Genomic DNA, 26,141 nt, shown 5'->3' with positions numbered 1-26,141 from the left:
CGCATACACCAAATTTACCAAAACGATAAACAAACAACTCAAGTTAAAACTACCACCTACAATAAACCATCAAATAGAAATACAAGAATACCAAAATAAATAATTAATAGTCATCCTCCTAAATTAATGCTTTTATTACATCTGTAAGATCTCCATACATCATATCCAGCTCATCCTTGTAGCTTCTGAAATTTGCCGCGTTTGGTTTTTTTTTCGAATATTCCAAATCACGCTTCAAATCTTCTTTAGTTTTCACTAAAGCCTCCACTTTTTTTTTCAAAGTAATCAATTCCTATATTAACTATCCAGTACCTTATATTCCATTTTTGACTGGCAACTTTGCAACAAAATGTCTATAAAATGGACCCATACTGCGCCTTTTGCGGGGCTTTTAACAATTTTTTCAGACAACTTTCTAGCCACCGTTTCACAGTCCTTTAGTGTATTCAATTTTATTGTCTCATAAGGATCAGATACAACTGATTTAGTTGTTTCTATACCTATTTTTTTGAAAACAGAAATTTCAGACTTCTTAGTTTCCAATGGCTTGGTATGCCCACTGAACAAATCGCGAGTTGTGATTATATCCGCTTCCTCAGAAATCCTAAATAACTGCAAGGGTACTTTTGATTATTTAATTTTTCAGATAACGGCGTAACGTGACAATCATCAAATGATTCCCAATTGTCAAGGGGATTTGCATGGCTGGTGGCACTGCCATCCATGAAATCCTCATCAGAATCTAATTTAATCAATACAATACCATAATGAGGCATTTTAACTGCAAAAATTAAGAAAAATTTGAATAGTTCGGGATGCTGGTTGATGACCACGCCCCCTAGCGATCATTCAACTTCCATTGTATTTATCGTGCTATCATGTGGCACAAATTGCTGATAGCTCTAGCATCGGCTTGTCCGATAAATCCGCTATTTCCGCTGGCACCAGAATACATTGGACCGAAAACTAGAGCAACTCTTGCTTGTATTATCGATTGGCATATAAAGAACAATTTGACAGAGTTTTCCGCTCTCGCTAAATCCGTTTGGGGTATATATACGCCCTTTAACAACCTAGATGAATTTATAGAGGAACTTAACAAGGTTCAAATTATCAATGACAAAAATGAACAATCTAGCAAGTTGGATTACAGTTCTGCCATCAATACTTCTGGATTAAGTTCGGTATTCAAACCCACGTCCATCAAATGCCTTACCAACAAGCGATCCTATGGCAAGATTAAAATTTCATACGATCTGACACTACCTTCAAATTTGGATTTTAACAAGGTACAAAATATACTTCGTGGCTGTGTTTTTAGGATCCCCCCGGATATGTATGAAAGTATCATAGAGTCACAAGCTCCAGACCAAGTATACAATGAAATTTCCGTTATTATGATTTCTATAGTTGCTATAGTAAGTGAATCTATTATTTAATGATTCTTGCATATTCTTAAATGCATTTTACATATATATTTTCATTTTTTTACGTCTGTAAAATAACAATGTTTTAATCGTTTCGTAATGCATTTATGTGTACTTTGGCATTGATTATTTATTATTATTTTAATTCAAAATTTATGTTGATCTTCACATATTTATCCAACTTCTCCAATTTTATACATTAAAACCTGGCGATTTTTCAAGTTGCATGCCAAAACTTTAATCCGCAGCGAAATGTTATATTTCTCTAGATTTTCATCTTATATACTGATTATATACACAATTCTACATGTATAATTTTTAAAATTTATACAAAAATCATAAAAATTTTCGCAATTATTTAATTTAATATCCTTTTTCTAACTATAAGCACAATATACTCACATAGTTATCAGTCGCGTTATCGATTATCCACAAATGTACTCTCAAGAAGAAGTCAAATAAATTGAATATATATATGGAGTTTGAATCCATTTTGTACATGTTAATCCCTTTCATAACTATTGCTCTTTATAAGAAATTTCTATACTTGGTACTATTAGCACAGCTACTCTTTTTGTTTATTTACTTCAAGAGGAACAGAAATGACTTTAATTGGCCTACCGACAAAGAGTTATACACCAGACAATTACTTTCATCAAAAGGCACTTTTGAATTTATTACTATTATTCGAGTCGCCCTTTTTATTTCTGTGTACATATCAATTACTGCAGTTGACTTCATAACATTCTCACCACTACTATTCAAGTCCAAACATGAAGGACTGTCTTTAATGGACACTGGGGAAGGATTATTCATCTTAATTGCTTCAATAGTATCTCCCATATCAATTCACTACAAATCCAAGACCAAAGATTTGAATACGTTTAGGGAGTCGCTCAAGAAATCGTTGATACTGTTTGGCATGGGTATTTTCCGTCTAATTGTCACCAAATCGATCGATTACAGAACGCCTATAACAGAATATGGCGCAATGGGCAATTTTTTCATTGTGATGGGAACGGTTTCCTTCATTGCCGAATCGATAGTTCATTTTTCCAGCCACAAAATATCTTTCGGTATTGCATTATGTTATTCCATCCTATACGATATCGTAATATTTAAGTATGAATTGGGAAAATTACTATCAAATAATCCAAGAAATACATTCCTACTCATGAATCTTGAATGCTTACTAAATATTGCAGGTTTATTGCCTCTCTACCTGTTTGGCCATACACTAGGATATTATCTAATAGCTATAGATGAGAAACAGAAAACACAGACTAATATTATGGGCAAAGCGAATCAGAATCAACCAGAAAAGTCCAGATTCATGAGGTTATTTTCAAGAATGCCCACTATCTCATCAGAATCAAAATCAAACGACGATGATCCCAATCTTGGCTATGCGAAGATTAAAACTTTATTAGGCATTGCTGTTGGCACCATGTTATTGTACATAATTCTTGGTTCAGTTGGTTTTGAGACCTGGAGATGCATGGCAAATTTAATGTACAACCTATTTCTCCTTTCCACTGTATGCATCACACTTTTATTATCTCTCATCTTCACCATTTACTTCGAGCCATATGATACCACCGAAACCATGCGAATGCTCAACAAAAATCCTCTACATACTTTCATATACGCCAATGTGATAACGGGCCTTATCAACATAACAATCCAGGCCAAGTTGATGCCCATGTATATCAATGCGGTTATATTATTCGCCTACTCTTTATCATTCATTGCATTCGCGTATGTCTTCAACGGTTGGAAGGATGGCAATCTCAAATTGACCATACCAGAATTTACTTATGATACGATTGGCTATCAACACGTTGAACTCAGTCAACTCAACTTAAGCAATACTTTGCCACATCAAGCCAATGTAGATTACCAGACAACGTCGTCCCATGATGGGAGGATGAATTCGCTAAGGGAAAAACTGGATATATTGCGCACTAAGGTTGGGAGAATGTCAAATACTGACACAGTATAACGCGAATAACATTCAAAACTAATGTATATCTATTGTTATTGAAGGATTGTAATATCAAATTGTAATTGTATTTTCACAATTACATGGGTAACTAATGTAGAATATACATTATATATAATAATTAAATGTAATTTTTATGTATTGTATCCTAGTACATTACACAATTTATATTATTTATTATTTGCATGTGCCGATTATATAAAAATTTTCGGTATTATTGTGTTTAATAAAACATATATTTTACTGATTATTCTCTGTAATTACCCGTGCCATATATAATTGAGTGAATTAATTATTTTCCGTTGCATAAGAATCTATTAATTCATATAATTATTTATATCATTAAAATAAAATTTTCTATAACAATTTCACGTTTAAATTTACATTATTCAATTTGTCTACCAAATAATTATATAAATCAAATGAATAATTAAAAAACGTTCATTTTTATAATAAATAAATACGAATACAAATACAATTGAATCATGTATGTAATAGTAGTATTATCCACGCGCATAACAATTAATTGAGTAAACTAAATTAATGACCAGATTCTAAATACAAATATTAGTACAATTAATATACAATGCATAAAATATGTGAGTTTTGAAATAAATACAATTATAATGATTTATATCTTCGAAAAGAAGATTAATCAAATAAGAGATAACGTGTTATAAAAATAGTGGAATTAAAAGTGATCAGAGAGTGGCTTGGGACCTAAATTAACAATCACTTACAAAATTGCCACATGTACAAACTCATCTACGTCATCACAAAATTGCTCATCAGCTTTAGTGTTATCCATGAATTTGACCACCGAATCAACTACCTCATTTCTGAACTTGTCGAACATATCCACAATCATTTCAGTTAATTTCAACTTTTCATTATCGCTCATGCATTTCAGCAATTTGCAATCACCTAGATTAATGTTCCTGATGCGGTTGAACTCCCTTTCCATCCTATTGCTACATAAATACTGTAACTTACCACTTATCAATCAACTCTTCATTTTCACTTATGTAGATAGCCCTCTCCTTCCTGATTTCAATTTGCATTTCTTTGACTGCATCCAGCGCTTTATTTTTTAAGTCATCTTCGAAAGACTTATATGCATCAAAGGCGGCCCTGGCCATATTCTCCTTGATCAACTCTCGGTCCTCCCTTTCACTTTTGAGTAACGTAACAGCATCCAGGGCTAATTGTCGATATTTACTAAGTAAAAATTGTACTTACTGCAACAGGGCTTCAACTTTAGCGAATGAATTGGGTGATGTGGGCGATCTGTTAGAGTTTATAGCATCTAAGGAATCAAGCTTATTGTCAAATCCATCTTTTACGGAATTAGAAGGGGTCATATCACCCAAAACAGTAGTAGTTCTATAACCGTTGGTGTTACTGTTGACAAATGAAATTCCTTGGGCCATTTGTGTAGGCAACGCTGTGCCGGAAAATGTGTGATCATGAGAATGAGGCATCTCGTCTTCTTTTATAGTTACAATTGGCTGTAAACGCGCAGACGAACAGGCACAGCTGTTGGATAAAGGATAATTGTCGCTGTTCCAATCCATTATGCTGTGTTAGAGTGCTGAGTGTGTGGCACATTAGGATCTGTGGTAAATTTTGAAATTTATGGAATTATTTCAGAAAATAATTTTTAAACAACTTATTTAATATTTAATAAATAAATATAAATACTAAATCACAATATATTTTGATTATTTATGTTATATTTCTCGCCAAATTTGAAATATACACATTTATATCATACAACCACTAAAAATTATACAATTACAGATGGATACGCAGGAAAATTGTTTAAATTTATTGGACATTTATCTATTTTCAGAATAAATTATCCAGCTAATAATTTACAGTGGACATGTAATTAATTATACATCTATTTGCAGTTAATGTTTTAACTTTACTAGTCTCATATATAAAATAAGTGCGTAGGATTGATTTATATGATAATAATTTTTTGTAAATGTCATAATATAATTATTAATACACCTAAACTGCCCACATAAAAATCCTATCACTAAACTATACTTAGAGACTGTTATAAATATTAACATTACATTTATTTAATACTGGGTTATAATTAGTGTTAATAGGGGTAATTATCTTGCTTGTAAGGACCATCAATGGATACGCCCATAAAATCAGCCTGCTCTTGCGTCAACATCGTCAATTTAGCATTTAAGTGCTTAAGGTGGATTTTGGCAATTTTCTCATCAACGATCTTTGGTAGCTTAACCAACACCTTATCATATTCCTTACGAGTGAGGTTCTTTGCTACCTCGATTTGGCAAAGGATCTGGCTGCAAAATGAAGTGGATAGAACGAATGATGGGTGGCCAGTTGCACAGGCTAAGTTAAATAGTCTTCCATCAGCTAGTATGGTAATGCCATTGCCGTTAGGTAAAATATACTTATCAACATAAGGCTTTAAATGAACCTTTTTTACATCCTTTACCGCTGCTAATTCCTCTACAGTGATTTCTTCAGAGCCCTGTCCAATATTACCCAAAATCGCACCATCCTTCATCTTTAACATGTGTTCTACACGTATATTCTTGATAGATCCAGTTGTCGTAATGAATATATCTCCGGTTTCAACAACATCTTCAAGTAACACAATGTCATAACCCTGCATTGAAGCTTGTAGAGCACAAATTGGATCAATTTCGGTAACACGAACTCTGGCCCCTAGTCCCCTAAAGGCTTCAGCAGCACCCCTACCCACTTGACCATAACCTATAACCACCACCTCCTTGCCAGCAGCCATAACATCAGTTGCACGCATGAAACCATCCAAGGCAGACTGCCTAGTACCATATATATTATCAAATTTGGATTTTGTTATGGAGTCGTTAGCACAAAAAACGGTTGCCAAAACCCCACCTTTTTTGCAAAATTGTCTAAAAGCTGTGACACCAGAAGTTGTTTGTTCAGTTATACCTATTAGATCGGCTGCTATTTTGTGCCAAAATTTGGGATCTTTGTCCAAAATTTTATTCAACAGGTTAAACATTGACACCCCGTCATAAAGTTTCACTTCTAAGTCCTTCACGTTACCCTTTTGTCCAGTATTCTCGAAATTTTTTTCTAGGTTAACTCCATGGTGTAGCATTATATAGGATGAGCATCCATCGTCATGTAATGTGTGAGGGCCCCTGTTATTTGGCCAGGATAATGTTTGATAAATGCACCACCAATATTCATCCATTGATTCGCCTAAATAAATATATAACGATACAAGTAGAATGTATTACATGAATATGTACATACTAATAGTTTACATATGTAAATTTCTATCAATTTAAATAATTATTGCTAAATATATCAGTATTAAATACATAATTCAAAACACATAAATAATAAGAATGTAAATCCAGTGGAATCCATACATAGAAGAAACACAAAAAGTCTATTGTTAAACGAAACCGCTGATAATATTGTAAATAGTTATAAATGTAAAAAATATGGATAATATAACATGATAATGTTGACATTTCGTTTAAGTGCTCGATTCGCATGTAAAATAAGTGAAAAATTATCAGTTAATATACTGCTATTTTATTATTATATTCATAGATGAGGTTACCTTTCCACGCAAAACAAGTGACCTTATCAGGATATTTGACTGTCAAATATGTTGCTGCTAGGTCTACTGTAGATAAAGGGTTAGATGAACACCATCTAACTTCAGCACCTAGTGATACATAGGCTTCTATACAGATCATGGTTTGATTTGTCAAATGTTGGCATCCACTTAACCTGATTCCTTTAAGGGGTTTTAACACGCTATATTCTGCAATTAATGTCATTATTCCAGGCATTTCTGATCTATCTTTTGCAGCGATATTTTCCCAACCCTTGGGCAAATTGGTTTCTTTGATTACACTATGTGAAAGTGTCTCAAGAGATAGGTTTACTGAAAAAGTATTACTCATCACTACCATTTATACTATATATCATCTAATATCTACACAATATAACCAAATGGGGGATCCTAACTATTCTACCCGCGAATATAATTTAAAGCCCCGTTAATCAGATGGAGAAAAATATGTTGCATACCAAGCATAAAAGTAATTATTTATTACTTTTAGCCCTCAAAATTCTCAATCGAATCTCATGCTTTTTAGATTTCTTATATAGCCTCCAATTGTCTTGAGTAGGCAACTCTGGTATTTCCAGTTTAGGGGGCAAAAACTTAGTCCAATCAATAGTAGACATGTCAGTTTCTTCGTTTTGTGGCTTTAAACTCTTTACCCAATCAATTCCATCCATTCTAAAGTATTTTTTGTATAACAGGTAAAAGATTCCAATACCAATAAGTAAAAAATTCTGTTACAATATGTCGTTTTAGGGCAATTGTGGTCAAACTGATTATTATGCCTTCTAGAAAATATTTCATATAGAAGTGAAGAATATTTCACAAATTTTCCAAGGATTAAATTAGTCCGCAGACATGGTCCAGTAGGTGCACTTGTGGGCTTGTCAAAATGATTCAACAATGGCAATAATACTTGATAAATTTATAAATAGGTCAGCATTGGAGGAGATGAAAAATGTTACCACAATTCTGAAATATCTAGATTTTGTACAACGCTGCAAATTGAGATTACTGAGTAGACACTGGGACAGGGCAATCGATCTTGCAGCCACTTGGCATACAGTGGACTTAAGATGGGTAAATGGCAATTCAAAATACTTATCACTGGTAAAAAAACATCATAACTCGGTCAAGTCGCTGAAGCTGTCTTTGGATTGCACGAATTCCGAAGGCTACAATGTCATAGAATTCGACTACAATGGGATATTGCTAACTTACAGAAATTTAAAGCATCTGGAAGTTAGTACGTTGAAAAATGACATTGTTGTATCATTTGTCAACCCCAGTGTTAGGTACTATATTGATGTAATACCCCCTAACGCTCCATTACTCTCATCTTTAATACTGGACACCAATGTCACTGTAAAGCAGCTTTTTCAACTAAAAATATATAAATTGGACTTTCTAGTGCTAACTAGAATTATCAGTACAAATGTGGATGATATTTCTTTGTTATCTGAATTTATAGCATCTTTGCACGGGCTACAAGTTTTTCACTTTTCTTTTATTTCATCGCTAGATTCTATCAACACTTGCAGTGTTAATCAATTGGATAGCGTCTATAGTACGGATGTAAATTACAATTCACTGAGGCGCATCGAGAGGATTAAGGCTTTGACCGGAGGGGATGACTTTTCTCCGGGCGATGAGCTAATTCAGGCACTGCTGGATTCTCACGCATCATCTCTAATATGTTTTTATGTAAGTATTATAGCTTTTATAATATTTTATGAAAAGATATTCCAAAAATTGCATTATTGTATTTGATTTAGGCACCGGACTTAGAAATATCATACAAATGCTACACCAAAGCTTTACCAAAATTTACAAAATTACAATCGTGGAACTTGCCAGGTTGGACTGCGTTAGAACTGGCGTGATCTTATTTTAACATAACTTTTTTGTAACGCCATTTTCGGTAATAATTGTACAATAGTACCACAACGAACAAGTAGTTCTAGCGGTTGTTTGTAATAATTACAACATTATTACCCAATTCTGGATAGTTGTACACTAGTGAAGACAGTAGCTCGAGGCTAATGGCATACATCTTACTGTTTACAGCTGTAAAGTGTTTTGAGTGAAATCCATTAAGCTGAGTTTGTGAAAATCCTAGAAATGATTTAATTCTATCAGTAAAGCTAGGGTAAAATTCCAAAGATAGCCTCTTCTCATCGATTGTAACTGTTTCTCCACGCATGATAATGTCTAATATTTCCAATGCATAGAAAGGAGATATGAAGAATGCGTAACCCTTTGGTTTACCCTTGACGCTAACTGTAATTGGCGGGTTTGTGATAAATATTGGAGTACCAGAAAACCCGGTACCTTTGGTACATAAATCTAGTGATTCCCTGTGTGGCAATAGTATACACGTGTCTCCAGAAAATTCTTCAGACCACCTCAAATAGTCAGCCAGTGACGCCTTTACAACTTGAGATCCTTCGCCAAGATGCTGGGCATAGGCTTGGGCTAGTTTTTCTTCGGCAAATAGAGGTATAATACTAGCAGGCACGGAATCGATACTTACATCCCATTCCACAACTTTATTCGGGTTCCTATATCTACTCGGAGACCAGGCATTTGAACTAACAGTCCCTTTGACTAAGGTGTTGTAGACATTCTTTACCACATTGCCCCTTTTATCTTTTAGATAGTAAATTGGTATCTGTTCTAGTTGTTTATAAAACTTCAAACTTGAGGATTTACCTCCAAAATTAAATATACATACTGCATTGTTTAAGAGAAGTGATAACGAGGATAACAATACCAGACATATCATATATGAGATGTGGTGCCTATATTTTAGTAATCCAAATTATACGTTATAAAACTATTTAATGTGACGTTTGAGAATAACCGCACATATAAATTGAATTAGCAATATTGAATGTATACTATTTTAATATGTACAATATGAAATTTATTGGCATTAATCGTTAAAGAATTAAGAAAAAAGCGTTTTCACAACAGAAATGATTTTATTAGAGACAATTTAGTTTAAAACAATTCAAGTTAAAGCTTTATCTAATGCAATTCGATGAATTACTTGGTCATAGCCCTCCCAACGGGACAATATGAATTTGCTAGACAAGTTGAGCACTAAATTAAAGTTAATTTTACCCCAGGTCCCGCCTTGGTACAAATCATTTGACCAAAACCAACCAATAACACATTTAATTGGGCCCAAAACTTTTTAGGTATTATTTTTTCAAGTTGTTCACGAGTTCCTTCGGGACTGTTGCTTTTAACCCACCCCAAACTATGTAAATATTGCGTTATAATTTAAATTATATAATAGTATTAAAAACTTACCGGTTAGCTATTCTATTGACGTGAACATCCACTGCGATACCTTCAACCTTGCCAAATCCCTAAATCAACGAATTCTTACTAATTGAAGAATCAAATGGGCCATTTTAGGTCCAATACCGGGGAGGCTTGTCAGATCATTAAAATTATCTGGTATTTTTTTGTCAAATTTATCCCTCAAAATCTCGCAAATCTTCTTCAGATTTTTAGCTTTGGTATTATGGAATCCCACCTTCCCTATATGTTTATCAATCTCCTCTACACTTGCAGTTAGTATCTTCTCTATAGTCAGTAGTCCACTATTCCTTAAGTTATTTATCGCTTCACTGGTGATATTGTCCTTAGTTTGACTAGACAATAGACATGCTATCAAGTATTGAAATCGTTGGGTTTCAACATCGGCATTTTTATCTCCCAAACAGTGAGCACCCATGCTATCAACTGGCGCATTAAAATTTTTGCGCATAGAAACTATGGCATTCCAGATCTTGTCAAAATTTTCCAATTTGGCAGAGTCTTCTGGTGTTGCTTGGATAAATTTTATGGGTTCACATTCATACTCAATATTCATGCTGTGGCTCAATGATCTATTAATTGACTTTTTTGAGCTTTCAGTGGTATTGCTTCTATTACTAAGATTACTGCTATTAGTTGAGTTATTGGCTATAGAATCAGCAGGGTCAAATGAGTGATTACCGTGGTGAATAACGGTGGTATGAGTATGAATTTGACTTTCGAGATTTAACAATTTATTAATTTTGTTTTTGTTGTGATTATACTCGATAATTTCCTCCTTTGTGTCAACTAAATCGGCCAGAATATCCTTAGGAGATTGATTAAACGGATTTATTCCACTTTTATATCTATTTTCGATGCCAGTAATTGTTTTATTATTATATAACAGTTGAGCTGTTGAATTTATGCGCTTTGAATGTCCAAAATGCTTGTTGTTTGTTGCGTTATATAGGAATGCCTTAGATGTGCGATTTGTGGTTATACCTTTCATTACAAGAATTGTGGTTAGGAAGTTTACCAATATTAACAGTATTGTAGATAAGATCCTACAGTAAAACTTGTGGAATCTCATAGTGAAGGCTAATGTGGATATGCAATGCGGTAATATACATCAATGCTCACAGGTGGGGCGCTTTAGTTGCATTTGGATACATTACTGTTAACCTCGACCGATAACTTTAATCGGCATAATGGTAAGATTGATAGTGATTTAGTCCCTAAAGTTGCAAAAGCGACTCGCAGCTTCCGTACTGAAATGCAGCAAATCGCGCGTCTGGTTGGATCCCAATGAGATGAGCGAAATTGCTATGGCAAATTCCCGTAAGCAATTTAACTAATTCCCAGGATTTAGCATAAGGAAGTTGATAGGGGATGGTCTAATTATTAAAAAGAGTGTAGCTCCTCATTCCAGAGCCCGTATTAGACTCTTCCATGAAGCCAAGAGTAAGGGTAGACATATGGGCTTGGGGAAACGCAGGGGCACCAAAAACGCCAGACAACCTGAAAAGATCCTTTGGACTCGAAGGCAGCGCGTTTTGAGGAGGTTGTTAAAGAAACTGAGGGATTCAAAGAAGATAGATTCTCACATGTACCACAATTTCTACATGCGTTGCAAGGGCAACCAATTTAGAAATAAAAGGGTACTACAGGAAGCTATTCACAACCAAAAGAATGTATGGATTAAACAGAAGGCGGAGACGGAACAGATTGAGGCTTTGAAGGCTAAGGCCAAGGTGATTAGGACCAGAAGAAAAAATAAGTCTGTCAATGCATAACTTTGTTTAATTTTAGCATTTTTGTTAGGTCATTCAAAATTTTAGTCTATCACTTACCTCCTTTACCTAATTATAGACTACATATACCATATTTGTTACTTAATTAATTTCAATAATTGTCAGATCATACATCGTATACTGGTGGAAAATCTTATAGATAAATTATTTACTGACAAATAATTTAATAAATAACAATTAATGAACTTATTTATCACTATAATGCTAAATGTTAATTAGTTTTATTTGTGATCAAAACTTTTAATATTATTTAAATAACCAGGATCAATTATTCATGAATTATGACTATAATTAATAACAATTTGTTTATATTATCTTTTATATAAAGTTGATTAAAAGCCGCCTAAAACAAATTATTCATTATCGTGTCCGCATATTATGATCACAATTTATTTATTGAATATTGATGTATCACGAATGTTGAATTACCACATATATATTCTAATTGACAGATCTATACCAATAACAGCCAGATTAGACTAGTTTGTAATCTATTAATTAGATAAAATTATCCAGAAAAGTTAATTAGTAGAATTAAAGAAGTAACATATGATCATGAAATACCATATAATATCAAGTTGATTTTCCACAACATAGAAACAAAACAAAAATATCGGCTAAAGTATTTACATTCTTGTCATTTATTTTTTTTATTATCCTTCTTATTTTTTATAGAAGTTTGCATAAGCAGACTCCTAATCTTCATATTCACAAAATTATCAAATTGATCACCATAGTATGACCGCAAACCGTAAATTAATAACCCCCAACACATAATGTGAACCGGAATTCTGCCGAATATTCTAATTAGGAATTCTACAAATGCATTAAAAATGAGATCATCCTCGCCAACATAGCTTTTATCTTTATGCAGCAAATCAAAGTCTATGCCAATGTATGTTGTACCGCCATAGGGTTTAATTGATACGGTAGTTTCTGACATCAATCCACTCTTACTATTCCTTACATCAGTGGAGTTAATGCCTGGAGAAGATAGCCAAACTTGTACGAGATATTTCCCTTCTTTAAGCCCATGGAAATCAATGTTTTCCATACGAGTAATAGATTGTGCTACCTTCTTTGTGCTATTTTTGCACCCAATAAATTCATGCAATTCAACAGTGTACAGAGCACTCCTATTAGATTTCAGTATTAATGATATGGTAGAATCTTTTGGATTTCCAAAAATATCAAGGTCAACATTATTTATTGATCCTGTTACATTTAATGATTGATTTAAATAGTCAATTTCACTCCTCATTGTGGTACTTTTTACATTCAATCTATCAATACCAGAATTATAGCTATGTGTGTAAATACAGGAGTGATGAGGTTCCTTTACGTAGTAATTTGAACAAAAAATTTTGGCCTCTTTAGGTATGTGCACAATCGTATCTAATTTGATTGGAAATATGCGATAGTTTCCCTTAGGCAGATTATTCACTTGATAGGTAAAATCGCTTGCCACTTTACCGACAAATGTATGATTAAACTCATTCATAGCACCAACTAAAAGTGATTTATGGTCAATTTGCCCACCGCTAACAATGATAGACCCAGAAACTGAGTTATAGCCCAAGCTAACATTAAATGTAATAGTCTCCTTAGCATTAGCATCAATTATATCAATTGTTTGGTGTACTTTGTCGAAGCTTGCAGGTATATTGAGCTGATCCAAGTTAGCAACCTCAGTGGTGGAAACAAAAGGCCATACCTTGACAGATATTTTACCTATGCCTGATATTTTGAGTGTTTTACACGTGTTATCTACGAAATTTGATGCGATTACATTGGCTTCCTCGTATGAATTTAGAAGATCGGGCATTTCACCATGCGATAAAAAACTCTCCTCATTAACATTATCATCTGTCAATGCGATTACATACACGAAACAGTGGATTCTTCCATCGTTTATACAAATTTTTATGTCTGCAGAAAATGCACTTGTGATCAGTAATAGCAACAATGGTAAATTCGACATAAGTAGTGCTATGTTGTGCCTCATATTAGACATACACACCAGATTCTCTCTATATATATGATTATTAAGAGAATTTATATAATTTTTAAGTATACAATTCAATTTAAATGCTAAAATACTATATTTGTAAGTTTATTTAACTTAAAGATACACTCCTCATGGATGCTTGAAAATTTACTTCTAAAATATTAACTTAATAACCATAAATCGCTATAATACATTAATATACAATTTTAAACTCATTATTAGTTCGCTAAAAATGCCAAAACATTATATTACCAGTCTATACGTGTATCTTTTATTGACTTAAATTCCATAGTCAACAATCCACCTCTACCTCTGTCGACCAATCTACATATTTCCAGCCATAACCAGCTTTCTAGCTCAATTATAGCAGGTATTTTATCACTACTTACATATATCCTATCGTCATAGCTCTTATCTACTTGCAATTGTTTGATCTGACCCCCCCCATTAATACAGCCGCCAGGACAAGCCATTAGTTCAACGTAATTAAATCCAAGGTTTGTTTTAATATTACTTACTACATTTGCGATGTTTCTGAAACCAGTTGCCAATGTTATTTTTATTGTGGGTTTATCGCATGATTTGATTTCTTTATTATCTATATTGTCATGGGTTAGTAGCGTCGCTTGTTTGAAATCTTTGTTCGTGACGTTTTTGAATTTCACAGTGTCTATTATTTTACCGTGGTACCTTTTCGCAGCATATTTGAACAGCTCTTCACCATAACCTCCGGAGTGAACAAATTCTGTGTTATCGTATGGCATAATTCCACTATTTATAATATCATTGGTGACACCATTTTGTTGTATTCCAAGCAGAGACTTGATAGATTCTAGATCAACAGGCGTTAATAAATCGGAATCTGCATATAATTCATCGTTTACACTTGAAATATTGTAAAAATCGTCATTTAAAAGCTGTTCAAGTTCACCAGTTGTAATAACGCCATCTATCAATGAGGTCGTTTTGACGCTGTTACTATCATTATCAATTTGTAGCAATTTACATAGATTGCTGTAATTTGCCACTAAATCTGGTCGCAACAATTCTAGCTTCTTATCATGACATGGTGTAATGCATAAGTGATATATATCACTTGGCGTTATTTCATTAATATTAATTATAGGTAGCAACAGTGGGTTGAATATTTCGCGATATTTGAACATATTAAACTCCATTTTATGCCTAATAGTAACTACAAATTTGACAAGCAAACCTTGTATCGCCTGTAGTGGCATTATTGTACTCATATTACCCAAAAATTCTCTATCCAATGATTTCTCCGCATATATAACCCACCCAGGACAGTTGGAACAGATAAGAGTTGTGTTTGACTTGTAAGATTTGTCGAATTCCTTTTTTGATTCTTGCAATTGAATGGCTTCGGCTAGTGATTGATTGAAAACATATTTAACTCCCTTGCCAATGAAGTATTTTTTAATCCTCAAAAATGTTTCAGTAAGTTTCAATCCATACATAGTGCTAAGGGACAGCAGCGATTGGGTAGATATAGATAATACTGGACATTTTGAGCCTTTAAGCTTATCAAAAACTTCCAAGTAGAAATTATTTTCCAACATAGGTGCAGAGGATGTAAGACATCCGGAACAAGATAGACAATCACTCAAACTGACTTTAACTGGTTGATTACCAACACTATCAACATCTTTATCAGTTCTAGGGGTTACTTCAAATGATTTTTTAGTTTTAGTTAATGGTAGGATGCACTCTGGTGAGGGATGGAGATAATCATTTAGACCGGACAACTTTACCGTCCCCATTCATGCAAAACAATATACTATTATGTCCCACTGTTACTAGCATAAGTGTAAAATTAATTATAGTAACAAAATCAGTAGTTTGGTGATAAATGGATATTTGTTAAGGGATAATTGCGGAATTAAATAGATAAAAATTTACTAGACTTTTTTTAAACCGAACACACTTAAACCTGCAAATGCAACAAATGAAGTTTTATGTACAAATTACACACAATATTTATTATTTTTAAGAAATAAAATCGCACATTATAGAATGAATTTAAGTGAATAGCCTGTGACAAATTCACACAAATGACACATTGTCATTAGCATATAATGACATCAATCACTATAAGGAAATCTATCAATTGTATCACTCATAACTAATTTTAAACAATCTATTATTAATAAATATCGCAGAATAATAACAGTTGTTGAATAATCGTTTAATAACTAGATCTAATTGTATATAACCATGGGATCCATACATACCGGGCATTTAAATGTTAGAATCTGGCAAATAACATGCTGATACAGATCTACCTCATAGATATTATTGTATACAATGGGGGGCAGATCTACAATAATTATGGCTACCATTAAAACGGCCTAAGCAATAAGATCCTTTAATGTATAAATGTACCTGATCCACCTACCAATTTATATTCAGAAGCCCTGCATTTACGACAATTTACAATGTCTAATAGAGTTGCGAACTGTTTTATGTCACCCATAAATTTCATTAGGGGTATCAGAATGGAAAGTTTTAGGCAGCGGGAAAGGATAGATTTCCCCAGCTCCGGTGGCTTAAACTTCATTTGTTTTAGCTGGCTCACAGATTGGATCTTGTTAAAATCGCACCAGGAACTCACAGATGATGAGCTACCATCGGTAGATCCAGTTGATAAAGATTTATCTAAGGTTGAAACTCTTGAGGCCATCTTAGACAAACAGACCAAGTTGCTATGTGAAGGTCTTTTTGGTAAATTAAACATTGCTGTTTACATCACATACTGGAAATCCTTTCTTATGCTCATCATCTTAGGACTTTTAAGGGATATTATGGAATTTTGCAATGTACTATTGCTTAAGACTATACTTAAAAATATGCAAAATGAGGACGCTATAAATAATAAGTTTTTAAGTGGATTGGTGACCACAACACTTTGCATATTGCAAATTGTTGACATATTTTTTGATACCCACTTCTTTTTTTATTACTACAGATTGGAGATACGAATAGAGACAACACTTGGAGCCCTAATTTGCAAAAGGGCTTTATATAATCCCGCTGGTGTCGAAGAGAGTATAGAAAATTGCAATATAGTTAAATCTAATGAAGGGGCAAATTTGTTGAATTTACAACTGTTTGACATAGAAAACGCATCTTGGGGCGTCTTAGCCATTACAGATTTGCTACTTACTCCCGTTCGTGTGGCAATTATCGCCACGTGGATGTACAATCAGGTTGGGAATGCTTCCACCACATCCACGCTTATTGTTGGATTAATCACCCTTTTGATGTGTTTGCTACAGATAAAATCTTCTTCACTTGTAAAACTATACCTAAAAAAGCTGGATTCAAGGGTGGTGGAGACCAAGAACATTTTGGGCAATATCAGGACGTTAAGGCTAATTCGTTGGATGGAATATTCAAAGGAGGCAATACTTACCAGTAGAACACGGGAATTGCAAATTTGTAATAAAAGAGCATATTTATATGCTGTATCCAATTGGTTAGGATCGGTACTTCCATATATTGTATCATTGGTAACCTTCGTTTTGTACTTGATGGAAAAGACCCCAGATCTGAGCTTGGATGCCTCAGTTGCAATACCGCTAATGCATACTATTACCTATTTGATACGGCCAATGAAGCACCTTTCTGGGCATCTTGCTGATCATCTTTCTGGTATAGCTTCACTTAGGCGTATTTCCAAGTATCTAAATTTACACTCTAACAATCGTGCAGATGATGCCAACATACATGAGGATGTAAACACTGTTGACAAAGCTAACGATGTGGAATTTGAGAAAAAACTCATAAAATTGGTTAAAAATGGTGGAGTAACCGTGATAACAGGCCTATCACAGGGAAACAAACTGGAATTTTTATCGCAATTGGAGTCCCGCATCATAAAATTGGATTGCGAATGCATCCTTACTACACCAACTTCTTGGCTCCCTTCTGGCACGATACGAAGCGTTATAACCTTCTTTCGTCCATATAATGAATTAATATACAATAGAATAGTTTCAGCATGTGGATTGACAGATGATTTTGATAGCTGGGAAGATGGTGATCATCGCACAATTGACGAGAGGGGGGGTAGTTTATCGACGGGCCAACGTACTAGAATTGCTATGGCTAGGTCAATTTATTACCAAGAAATTAAAGGATCGAGTGGCAATTCTCCACTGGTACAGTTGATTGGCAATGTGTTTTCTGTACTAGACCCCAGCCTTGCTTGTCAAGTTTTCTGGTCACTTTTCACCAACTTAGACGACCCAGGCATATTATCCAATAGCACATGCTTTGTGTTAATGGACGAGAAACTAATTAAGCATATTTACCAATTGAAACCGGCAAGTTTCAATTTAGCCCTTTACAATTATCAGCTGGATCCGGTACCCCTTGGAACAATTTTGGATGTATTTCCTAAACTGACCTACAGTAATTTAGACGTTAGAAATATGAAAATTGAGGATATTGATTCATTGGAATCGCCGAAATCCATTCTTTTGGACACTCCCAGAAAGAAGATTAAGAATCATGCGATTCCGGAAAGTGATACAAGCACACCGCAATTACCCCTGTTACAACGTTATTCGTGGTATCTACGCCATGTAGGATATTTTCCACTTTCAATACTAGTGTTTTGTACAGTATCTTCGGCTATGGCTCATGTTATTAGTGATTTTATCATCGGAAAGTGGTCTTCGGCTGGATCTCAAGAGGGGCGCATGTATCTATACCTGTTCACTTTATTTACGTCTTTAACAATCGTGTTTGATTTATGTAAGTGTTTTTATCAGGCAATTGGCAATCTTTCTGGCGCCAAAAATACGTATGAATCTTCAGTGTCTGGCGTGTTGTGTTCGCCTATGACTTTTTACGACAGTATGCCATTAGGCCGCATAATAAACCGACTATCAACGGATCAAAATTACGTGGACCAGTCGCTGTTTCACCGTTTTTGCGAAGTGACATCAGCACTATCCAGTATCACACTGATACTATTATCACTTTGTTATTTGAATCCTATTTGTATTGTAATATTCCCATTTTTTGTACTCTTGGTCTATTGCTGGGTCTTCAAACATTATATGGGAATAAACAAGGAGATTATGAAGCGAACTCTTCGAAAACGTAGCCCACTTTGCACTATATGTAACCAATGCATTGATGGGGAATCGGTTATTAGATCATTTAAGGTTGAGAAATTTATGTACCAAAATTATTTAGATTCTTTACTTGAATATCAGAGAATGCGATTTATCAAGATTTCCTCTGCATCTTGGGCCTTATTGCGCCTTAGAGTGCTATCTTTGCCACTGGAATTTGCTTCCGCTGTCCTTACCCCTTTTCGAGGTATGGCAGACAGATCGATCCTGAAGTTAGATCCAACCCCTAGGGTTGGACTGGCCCTTTCATACTCATTTGCCTTTGCTAAGCTTACTAGACAACTGATAAATACGATTGTACAGCTGGAGACGGAGATGTGTTGTGCATCTAGGCTTCAAGTAAGTACTTTACATGTATTCCATTGTAATTATGAACTGTACGTCAATATTTTTATTTAAGAGTAAATTCTTTAGATGAATATTGTCATGCTAAATATGTTTCCATCACGACAATTTTAGGAAATTAATTTACCAAAAAATTTGGCAACAAAACGAATATGGCATCACTAGATGGTTGAATTTTTTGACGATCTTTTATTATGTTTTTGTATTTTAATTATGGAGTTTCTACACATTAATTACTGTATTAAATGTACGCACTGATTTAGGAATTATCGATTAGCACCTTCGACAACATTTACACTAATGCTGACCAATCCAATGTATTTACAACTGCACACAAATCGTTATCAATCGAATTTCCTCCAAACATAGAGAATTTTACTGATATTCACACTCTGACAAATGACAAATACGACTTTTACAACTTTGGTAGGGGTTTATATGGGATAGTTGGTAGAACGGGTGCTGGCAAAAGCACTTTGTTGAATTATATATCAGGGATCATACCGTTTGATGGTAAAATTCAACTGGACGGTGTAAACATTAGTACGTTATCAGACGATGTGTTGGGAGATATAGTGGGAGTAATTCCGCACGAAATGCCTATGATTACGGGATGGAGTATACGAAATTACGTAAATCCTAGGGGGATTTACCCGGATTATCTCATCCACGATTCGCTGCACAAGTCTGGACTAACATATTTCATAAGAAAGTTAGAGTCTGAAGATCCGCTTAGTACGGTTATTATGGACAAAGATAACAGTGTTAAATCTTTGTTTACTCCACTGATAATTCAATACATATCTGTTGCCCGTTTGATCCTGCACTCGAAGCTGCTACGGGTGGTGCTGGTTGACGAGCCTAGACAATCGATCAAATCCGGTTTGCCTCCAATTGGACAAATAATTAATGAATACCTTCACCATTGCACAACATTTATTATCGCACACCATATCACATCCCTGGAGACTTGCAAATCAATATATTTGGTGGAACTGGGACGGATCGTCAAGTCATTACCCATTGAATACTTTAAAACGCAACAGGACTTGGCAATGTTCATCAACTAATTAATTTTTTGCCACAAACTGAGCTTAGAATAGTGATATACAACCCATGTTATATGTAAAGTCCACAATTTGATGGGTTGGTCAGACCAGGATGATTTGTGGCGTTCATATATCATTATATGGAGATTTATGATGACATAATTCACTATATATGGTGAACAATCAATCATAAAAGTGAAATTTGGAAATGTAAACCAGCACAGCAATTAATTGGCAACTTAGTCAGCTAAACAATGCTTAGAACAATAACTCACTTATCAGAAAGTATAAACCATGATTGTCATTTATAACAAATAGTAAATATGCGTGTTTAACGATGTATTACATCTTACTCAAAATTTATTGAGATAAATTGTACCAGTGACGTGTCAACATGTTCGTTGTGTATAGTGCCTATATTGTATAGAGCCGCCTACGGTTAAAGGGTGGTTGATCTTGTGATGCCTCTAATTCCCTATCCATTTTATGTTAAGGCTTTCTAAATATACCGAAGTGACAATTTTTGAATATAAGATGGAATAAATTTCACCATTTAATATTGTAAGAATGTCGTACGGATGGCTTTCAGAGACAACGCTTACGTTAAAGAAGCCTAAGGTCATTAAGATTTCTGATAAGTCAAACGAACCGCTACGTAACATCATTAAAGAACACCTAACAACTTCAAAGGATAAATCTAACAATATAAATGGTCCGAAATATCCAGAGCCCAACGATATAATCACAAAATCTAAGTCGAACAAAAAAATCACTCCAAAAATAGACTTAAACAAGGGAGTTGAGGAAAGGGATAAGAAGGACAGGGAATTAAAACGTGAAAGAGGCTACAAACGCGTATTGGCCAAAAAGGTTGAGATATACGAGAAACTAAGTAAATGACACATAATTCAGAATCTGGTGATTGCATTGATGACAAGGATGCTCTAAAAATTGCAAACAATAGTCTGGTAGATTTTAAGAAAAAACGTGTTATGAGCCTGGACCCAGAACCACTGCTCAGTGGTGGGGCACCACCATGTACGTATGCCACGCCTAATGTAATAACCGCCCCAAAGTCGAACCTAAACGAACTCCGTTCCAAACTAGCTAAAATTAAACAATCAAAACAATTTTCATGACATTTATACAAAGATAAGAGTTAAATATAGACTAGCTCCAATTTAATATAATTGTATCATGAAAGACAGATTGTTGTTGAAAGATCTTGTCCCTGGAAAGCCCTCCACATGGAATAGGCACGCCCTAAGTTTTGTATATGCTTCAAATGAAGATACTGCTTCTGTACCGGTGGAACTTGTATATCCTGATGATTCAATCTCTATTGGCTGTAATGCCAGGGCATCCGCCACTTTACACGGGGTAACCGATGATAACAATGAATTTTTGGAATCTATAGACAACAGTACCCTCATTGTATTTGCATCCAAGCATTTGGAGTACGGATATGCCTTTAGATCCCACCCAAAGCTCACAGTTTTGATCGCAACATATATCACATATACAATAATACTCCTATTTTTGTGTAAGTCGCCCAGCATTTTATTACATTAATGACTAATGCAAAATTTTTACTGTTCGTCTTTTACATAACTCATATATATAACGCACTTAATTCGCCAGATAATCCCATATTATCTGTTCACAAAGTGCAATATCGACTCTGGATCATACCTCTGTCGCTATGCACTTTATACTATTGTGCACGTAATCAGGGGACAGACCACCCAGCCATATTTGTTTATTATGTTTAATCAGATTAATGTAAAACTGCAAAATTTTATATTCAATAATTCAATGCTAGAGGGTGGTTCATGTTACTTTTATCAACAATTTCACACGATTCACGCAGATTTGCTATTAGGCCACGAGATTATTAATGGTTACGAGAGCTTGATCCTCAACTTCGTGACAATATTATCCCACGTCTTTTGCATTGGATTCATGGTTAAACGCATTGAAATATTACTATTCATTCACACATTGTTTTCTAATATACTACTGTGTGTATCATCAATTTATGTGAAGACTGTCCCGCAGATTGTTAGTATGATAATTCAGACTCTTATTTGTTACCACTCCATCATGGCCTTCAAGAAAGAATCATCTCACGTGTTTGTCACATACAACTCGCAACAATAGTCATTCTTTATACATTTTAATTTTTCGGGAAAATTATGCATTATTCATTCACCTTAGCTTGTCTATCTGCCTTGTTGTGTATTTGGGATTATGTGAGAATGTATGTTAAATGTTTAATGAAAGAATTTCGTTTATATTGTATATGGCATAGGGCAACTGTGAGTGCGTAAGAATGCTGCCTCCCTCTTGACCAAGCGTCAGTAATTCGCCTGATTTATTTCTGATATAAATTTTCTATAAAATGGCATCAGGTGATACTCTGAATACTGGAAGTTATATGCAACGCACAATTACCACATTTGATATTAATGATATCAAATCGCTGTGCATCAAACACATTCCAGAATGGGTTTGATATATAATTCATACAGAATCAACACAGAATTGGAGACCTATGTGTGAATAGATTCCACAATGGGATAATGAATTATGTATTCAAAGTCACTAGCATTAAAGAATGGTACATATTTTATGATTCAGTCGCGTGAGTGACGTGGTTTTTAGGATTTTTGACTTTGATCCCAAATCTACTGTTGACAGGCAAAGGGAAGATATAGCGTTTGAACAGGCCGGGAGGCTTGGATTAGGGCCTAAAGTACTATCACGATTGAAGGCATTGGCGATAAATGTGCGTGATAAAGTGACGTAGGGCTGTAGAATTGAAGAGTATTTGCCTAATGATTGTTTCACTAGGGACGGGTTTTTTGACCAAAAGCTTGTGGCCAATATTGGTCTATGTATTGGAGATTTTCATTCAAAAATGACAGGGATATTTCCGGATTGGAATAAAGTTACTGAATTGGAAAGGTGTTTAAATGATTGGTATAATGAATGTATCTCATATCCCGAACATACTAGTATTTTTGATTCTTCAAAATTAAAAATTGAAATAGAAAATTATCTAAATGAACTTAAGATGAGAATGGTTACGGAGAATTATGCTTACAAAATTGTAGTGTCACATAATGATGTATTGCAATTTAACATATTGGTACGCAAGGATGTAGATTGTGTTACGTTATTGGATTTGGAATTTGTAGGCTATAATTTTGCTGGTTATGACCTTGCTTGTTTTATTGGAGCATCTCACTTAATATTTGGAACTCCTAAAGGTAACTAATAACTAATTCAGTATTTCCATTTTTATCGATTCACTCTGATATGGTTTATCCTCATCAGCTAACCGAAACACTTGTAATGAATTATTTAAATGCCTCTGGCGTATCATATGATGAGAATTTCCTCACCACTTTTATCATGGACCTTAAATTTTTGGAGTTAGGGTGGTGGCTCAATCGTATCCTCTTCATAGCAACTAGGTTACGGGCATTTAATATAGATCATTGAAAGATGTGGACCAGAGAAGAAAAGATGTGATGGCCGAATTTTCTCGGTTAATATGTAAAACATATTATTACAAGAAGAATTATGGCATTTCGAACAACTACTTCAACTACTAAGAGTATTATAATGCAACATTTATAATGATTATTATGTAACCGAGCAGGATTTCCAAGAGCGCAATTTTCCCAGCCCAAATTAAGACGTATTGAATTATGCAATTGCATTATATAAATTATGGAAGGTTAAAATTTTTGCGCAAACATGTTATACGAGTGCAAATTTAGTATGATAGAAATTTGAAAATGAAATGATTTCGATTTTATAAATAATGTTTAGGGGTCCATGGGAAATCAATATTTTGGGCACGAAAGTGACGATAATTAAGTTACATAGCAGAGTACATACTATTTAAGTATATAAATGTATGTCATTGGGATAATTATTTGTATGTATTTGCTTTAAATATTTAATATATGTTATTGGTTGCGATAATTTTTTTTACAAAATAAAAATAGCATATAATAGTTCGTGGGGTCTGCCATATAAAATGTCTAGGGATGTGAGACCAGACGTATTCAATACGGATAAAATTTGGCAAAGATTTATTGTAGACTTTACCCCCAAGCTTGTTAAGGAATTATGTCTAAAATTAATCCATGAGTGGGTATGTACAAATAGTTTCACATAGAATCATTTGACAGTAGATGATATAAAAGTCGTTCGATTTGATTCAGGTACCCTTAACTATGTGTTTAAAATATGTACCAGGATTACAAAGTAATTACAGTTTTAATTTAGCGACTTACCTATTGTAGTCTTTAGGGTTTTTGACTACAGCCTTGACATAATGATCGATCGTGCAAAGGAGAGTGAGGCATTTGAAATTGCTGGAAATTTGGGAGTAGGTCCCAAACAAATTGTCAAGTTTGACAAATTTTCTAACCGTGTAAGCTATAATTTAATGGATAGGGTGGTAGGATAGAGGAGTACATAAGTGGAAGGAATTTGGTATACAAGGAGTATACGGATATGAAGGTGGTTTGTTTGTTTGCAAAAGAACTGGCTAAATTTCATTCTTTAATGACTCCAAAATTACAGCATTGGTCAAAGGAACCAAAGTTGGTGGAGTGCATGAAAAAGTGGATGGAGGATTCTACTAAATTTCCAGGTTATGATACTATTTACAATGAACAAGAGCTTAGGTCTCAAGTTAATGAGTATTTATCAGTACTAACCAATAAAGTTTCCACTGGTAGATTTGCATATAATGTGATGATGTGCCACAATGACATCCATTTGTTCAATATTTTATTGCACGATGACTGCGATAAGCTCACATTATTGGATTTTGAATTCGCTGGATTCAACTACATTGGATACGACCTATGCAATTTTATGTGCGAAGCTTGTATTGATTATGTCGGTACTGATGTCATTCCATTTTTGACTGTGGACTCTCAAATGGTTTACCCGCCAGATTTGGAGCAGGAAATGACCAAGACATATCTTCGAGGGATGGGAGTGGAATTTGACGATAAATTTATTCAAGAATTTAGACGTGATGTTAAGTTTTTGGAAATTGGTTGGTGGTTGGCACGCGTATTTTTTAATGCATTACTGTAAGAAATGTATATGATTTAGTGCTTTACACAACAAGAATGAAGATAGAATCCAGTGCCTAAAAATTTACTCAAAGTTGTGCCATGATACATACAAGGTTAGGAGGCAGAAGGCCATTGACGAGGGCTATTGGTCCAGCGATGTTGGTGCCCAGGGAAGTGAAATATGAATGAAGCAATGAGTTCAAGCTATAGAGCGTTGATAGGTAACTGAGTGTTTATTATTGGGTGAATATATAATTTTTAAGATTTAACTAATAAACACTCTAATATG

General features: G+C 34.4%; 16 protein-coding genes across 16 annotated transcripts; 8 read left to right on the top strand and 8 right to left on the bottom strand.

Annotated features, from left to right (window-relative positions):
- On the bottom strand, nt 104-776 carry BMR1_02g01910 (conserved Plasmodium protein, unknown function; the record flags this gene model as incomplete). Its single annotated transcript, XM_021481524.1, has 6 exons — nt 104-118; nt 140-292; nt 313-479; nt 501-604; nt 625-742; nt 764-776. The coding sequence occupies 6 exons, from the start codon at nt 774-776 to the stop codon at nt 104-106; spliced, it is 570 nt and encodes a 189-aa protein (XP_021338157.1).
- On the top strand, nt 879-3,429 carry BMR1_02g01901 (Multiple TM. Not a GPI protein; the record flags this gene model as incomplete). Its single annotated transcript, XM_021481523.1, has 2 exons — nt 879-1,418; nt 1,834-3,429. 2 exons carry the CDS (start codon nt 879-881, stop codon nt 3,427-3,429), a joined length of 2,136 nt encoding a protein of 711 aa, XP_021338156.1.
- Nucleotides 4,131-5,003, bottom strand: BMR1_02g01900 (hypothetical protein; the record flags this gene model as incomplete). Its single annotated transcript, XM_021481522.1, has 4 exons — nt 4,131-4,149; nt 4,170-4,400; nt 4,423-4,647; nt 4,669-5,003. The coding sequence occupies 4 exons, from the start codon at nt 5,001-5,003 to the stop codon at nt 4,131-4,133; spliced, it is 810 nt and encodes a 269-aa protein (XP_021338155.1).
- Nucleotides 5,543-7,391, bottom strand: BMR1_02g01895 (adenosylhomocysteinase; the record flags this gene model as incomplete). The annotated part of the gene is made up of 2 exons (XM_012792691.1): nt 5,543-6,672; nt 7,043-7,391. The coding sequence occupies 2 exons, from the start codon at nt 7,389-7,391 to the stop codon at nt 5,543-5,545; spliced, it is 1,479 nt and encodes a 492-aa protein (XP_012648145.1).
- A 142-nt stretch (nt 7,392-7,533) lies between these two features.
- Nucleotides 7,534-7,731, bottom strand: BMR1_02g01890 (hypothetical protein; the record flags this gene model as incomplete). Its single annotated transcript, XM_012792690.1, has 1 exon — nt 7,534-7,731. The coding sequence occupies one exon, from the start codon at nt 7,729-7,731 to the stop codon at nt 7,534-7,536; it is 198 nt and encodes a 65-aa protein (XP_012648144.1).
- Nucleotides 7,732-7,957: 226 nt separating this feature from the next.
- Nucleotides 7,958-8,937, top strand: BMR1_02g01885 (conserved Plasmodium protein, unknown function; the record flags this gene model as incomplete). The annotated part of the gene is made up of 2 exons (XM_012792689.1): nt 7,958-8,758; nt 8,830-8,937. 2 exons carry the CDS (start codon nt 7,958-7,960, stop codon nt 8,935-8,937), a joined length of 909 nt encoding a protein of 302 aa, XP_012648143.1.
- On the bottom strand, nt 9,015-9,839 carry BMR1_02g01880 (hypothetical protein; the record flags this gene model as incomplete). Its single annotated transcript, XM_012792688.1, has 1 exon — nt 9,015-9,839. One exon carries the CDS (start codon nt 9,837-9,839, stop codon nt 9,015-9,017), a length of 825 nt encoding a protein of 274 aa, XP_012648142.1.
- A 263-nt stretch (nt 9,840-10,102) lies between these two features.
- On the bottom strand, nt 10,103-11,456 carry BMR1_02g01875 (endonuclease III; the record flags this gene model as incomplete). Its single annotated transcript, XM_012792687.2, has 4 exons — nt 10,103-10,159; nt 10,181-10,319; nt 10,373-10,431; nt 10,452-11,456. The coding sequence occupies 4 exons, from the start codon at nt 11,454-11,456 to the stop codon at nt 10,103-10,105; spliced, it is 1,260 nt and encodes a 419-aa protein (XP_012648141.2).
- Nucleotides 11,575-12,159, top strand: BMR1_02g01870 (large subunit ribosomal protein L19e; the record flags this gene model as incomplete). The annotated part of the gene is made up of 3 exons (XM_012792686.1): nt 11,575-11,577; nt 11,599-11,704; nt 11,729-12,159. 3 exons carry the CDS (start codon nt 11,575-11,577, stop codon nt 12,157-12,159), a joined length of 540 nt encoding a protein of 179 aa, XP_012648140.1.
- A 655-nt stretch (nt 12,160-12,814) lies between these two features.
- On the bottom strand, nt 12,815-14,191 carry BMR1_02g01865 (hypothetical protein; the record flags this gene model as incomplete). Its single annotated transcript, XM_012792685.1, has 1 exon — nt 12,815-14,191. The coding sequence occupies one exon, from the start codon at nt 14,189-14,191 to the stop codon at nt 12,815-12,817; it is 1,377 nt and encodes a 458-aa protein (XP_012648139.1).
- A 242-nt stretch (nt 14,192-14,433) lies between these two features.
- On the bottom strand, nt 14,434-15,966 carry BMR1_02g01860 (Iron only hydrogenase large subunit C-terminal domain; the record flags this gene model as incomplete). The annotated part of the gene is made up of 1 exon (XM_012792684.1): nt 14,434-15,966. One exon carries the CDS (start codon nt 15,964-15,966, stop codon nt 14,434-14,436), a length of 1,533 nt encoding a protein of 510 aa, XP_012648138.1.
- A 675-nt stretch (nt 15,967-16,641) lies between these two features.
- On the top strand, nt 16,642-20,765 carry BMR1_02g01855 (orthologous to PfMRP, ABC transporter protein involved in chloroquine and quinine resistance; the record flags this gene model as incomplete). The annotated part of the gene is made up of 2 exons (XM_021481520.1): nt 16,642-19,689; nt 19,959-20,765. The coding sequence occupies 2 exons, from the start codon at nt 16,642-16,644 to the stop codon at nt 20,763-20,765; spliced, it is 3,855 nt and encodes a 1,284-aa protein (XP_021338154.1).
- Nucleotides 20,766-21,311: 546 nt separating this feature from the next.
- BMR1_02g01850 (hypothetical protein) lies at nt 21,312-21,883 on the top strand (the record flags this gene model as incomplete). Its single annotated transcript, XM_012792682.1, has 2 exons — nt 21,312-21,636; nt 21,657-21,883. The coding sequence occupies 2 exons, from the start codon at nt 21,312-21,314 to the stop codon at nt 21,881-21,883; spliced, it is 552 nt and encodes a 183-aa protein (XP_012648136.1).
- Nucleotides 21,884-21,941: 58 nt separating this feature from the next.
- BMR1_02g01836 (hypothetical protein) lies at nt 21,942-22,904 on the top strand (the record flags this gene model as incomplete). The annotated part of the gene is made up of 2 exons (XM_021481519.1): nt 21,942-22,287; nt 22,615-22,904. The coding sequence occupies 2 exons, from the start codon at nt 21,942-21,944 to the stop codon at nt 22,902-22,904; spliced, it is 636 nt and encodes a 211-aa protein (XP_021338153.1).
- Nucleotides 22,905-23,145: 241 nt separating this feature from the next.
- On the top strand, nt 23,146-24,364 carry BMR1_02g01835 (Choline kinase B2; the record flags this gene model as incomplete). The annotated part of the gene is made up of 6 exons (XM_021481518.1): nt 23,146-23,253; nt 23,276-23,364; nt 23,385-23,532; nt 23,554-24,016; nt 24,037-24,223; nt 24,244-24,364. 6 exons carry the CDS (start codon nt 23,146-23,148, stop codon nt 24,362-24,364), a joined length of 1,116 nt encoding a protein of 371 aa, XP_021338152.1.
- Nucleotides 24,796-26,037, top strand: BMR1_02g01830 (Choline/ethanolamine kinase; the record flags this gene model as incomplete). Its single annotated transcript, XM_021481517.1, has 5 exons — nt 24,796-24,912; nt 24,937-25,025; nt 25,047-25,194; nt 25,218-25,867; nt 25,890-26,037. The coding sequence occupies 5 exons, from the start codon at nt 24,796-24,798 to the stop codon at nt 26,035-26,037; spliced, it is 1,152 nt and encodes a 383-aa protein (XP_021338151.1).

Source organism: Babesia microti, chromosome II, assembly GCF_000691945.2.
Source record: "Babesia microti strain RI chromosome II, complete genome".
Taxonomy (NCBI): domain Eukaryota; phylum Apicomplexa; class Aconoidasida; order Piroplasmida; family Babesiidae; genus Babesia; species Babesia microti.
Note: the sequence above shows the minus strand (reverse complement) of the source record. Positions and strands in the feature narration are given on the sequence as shown.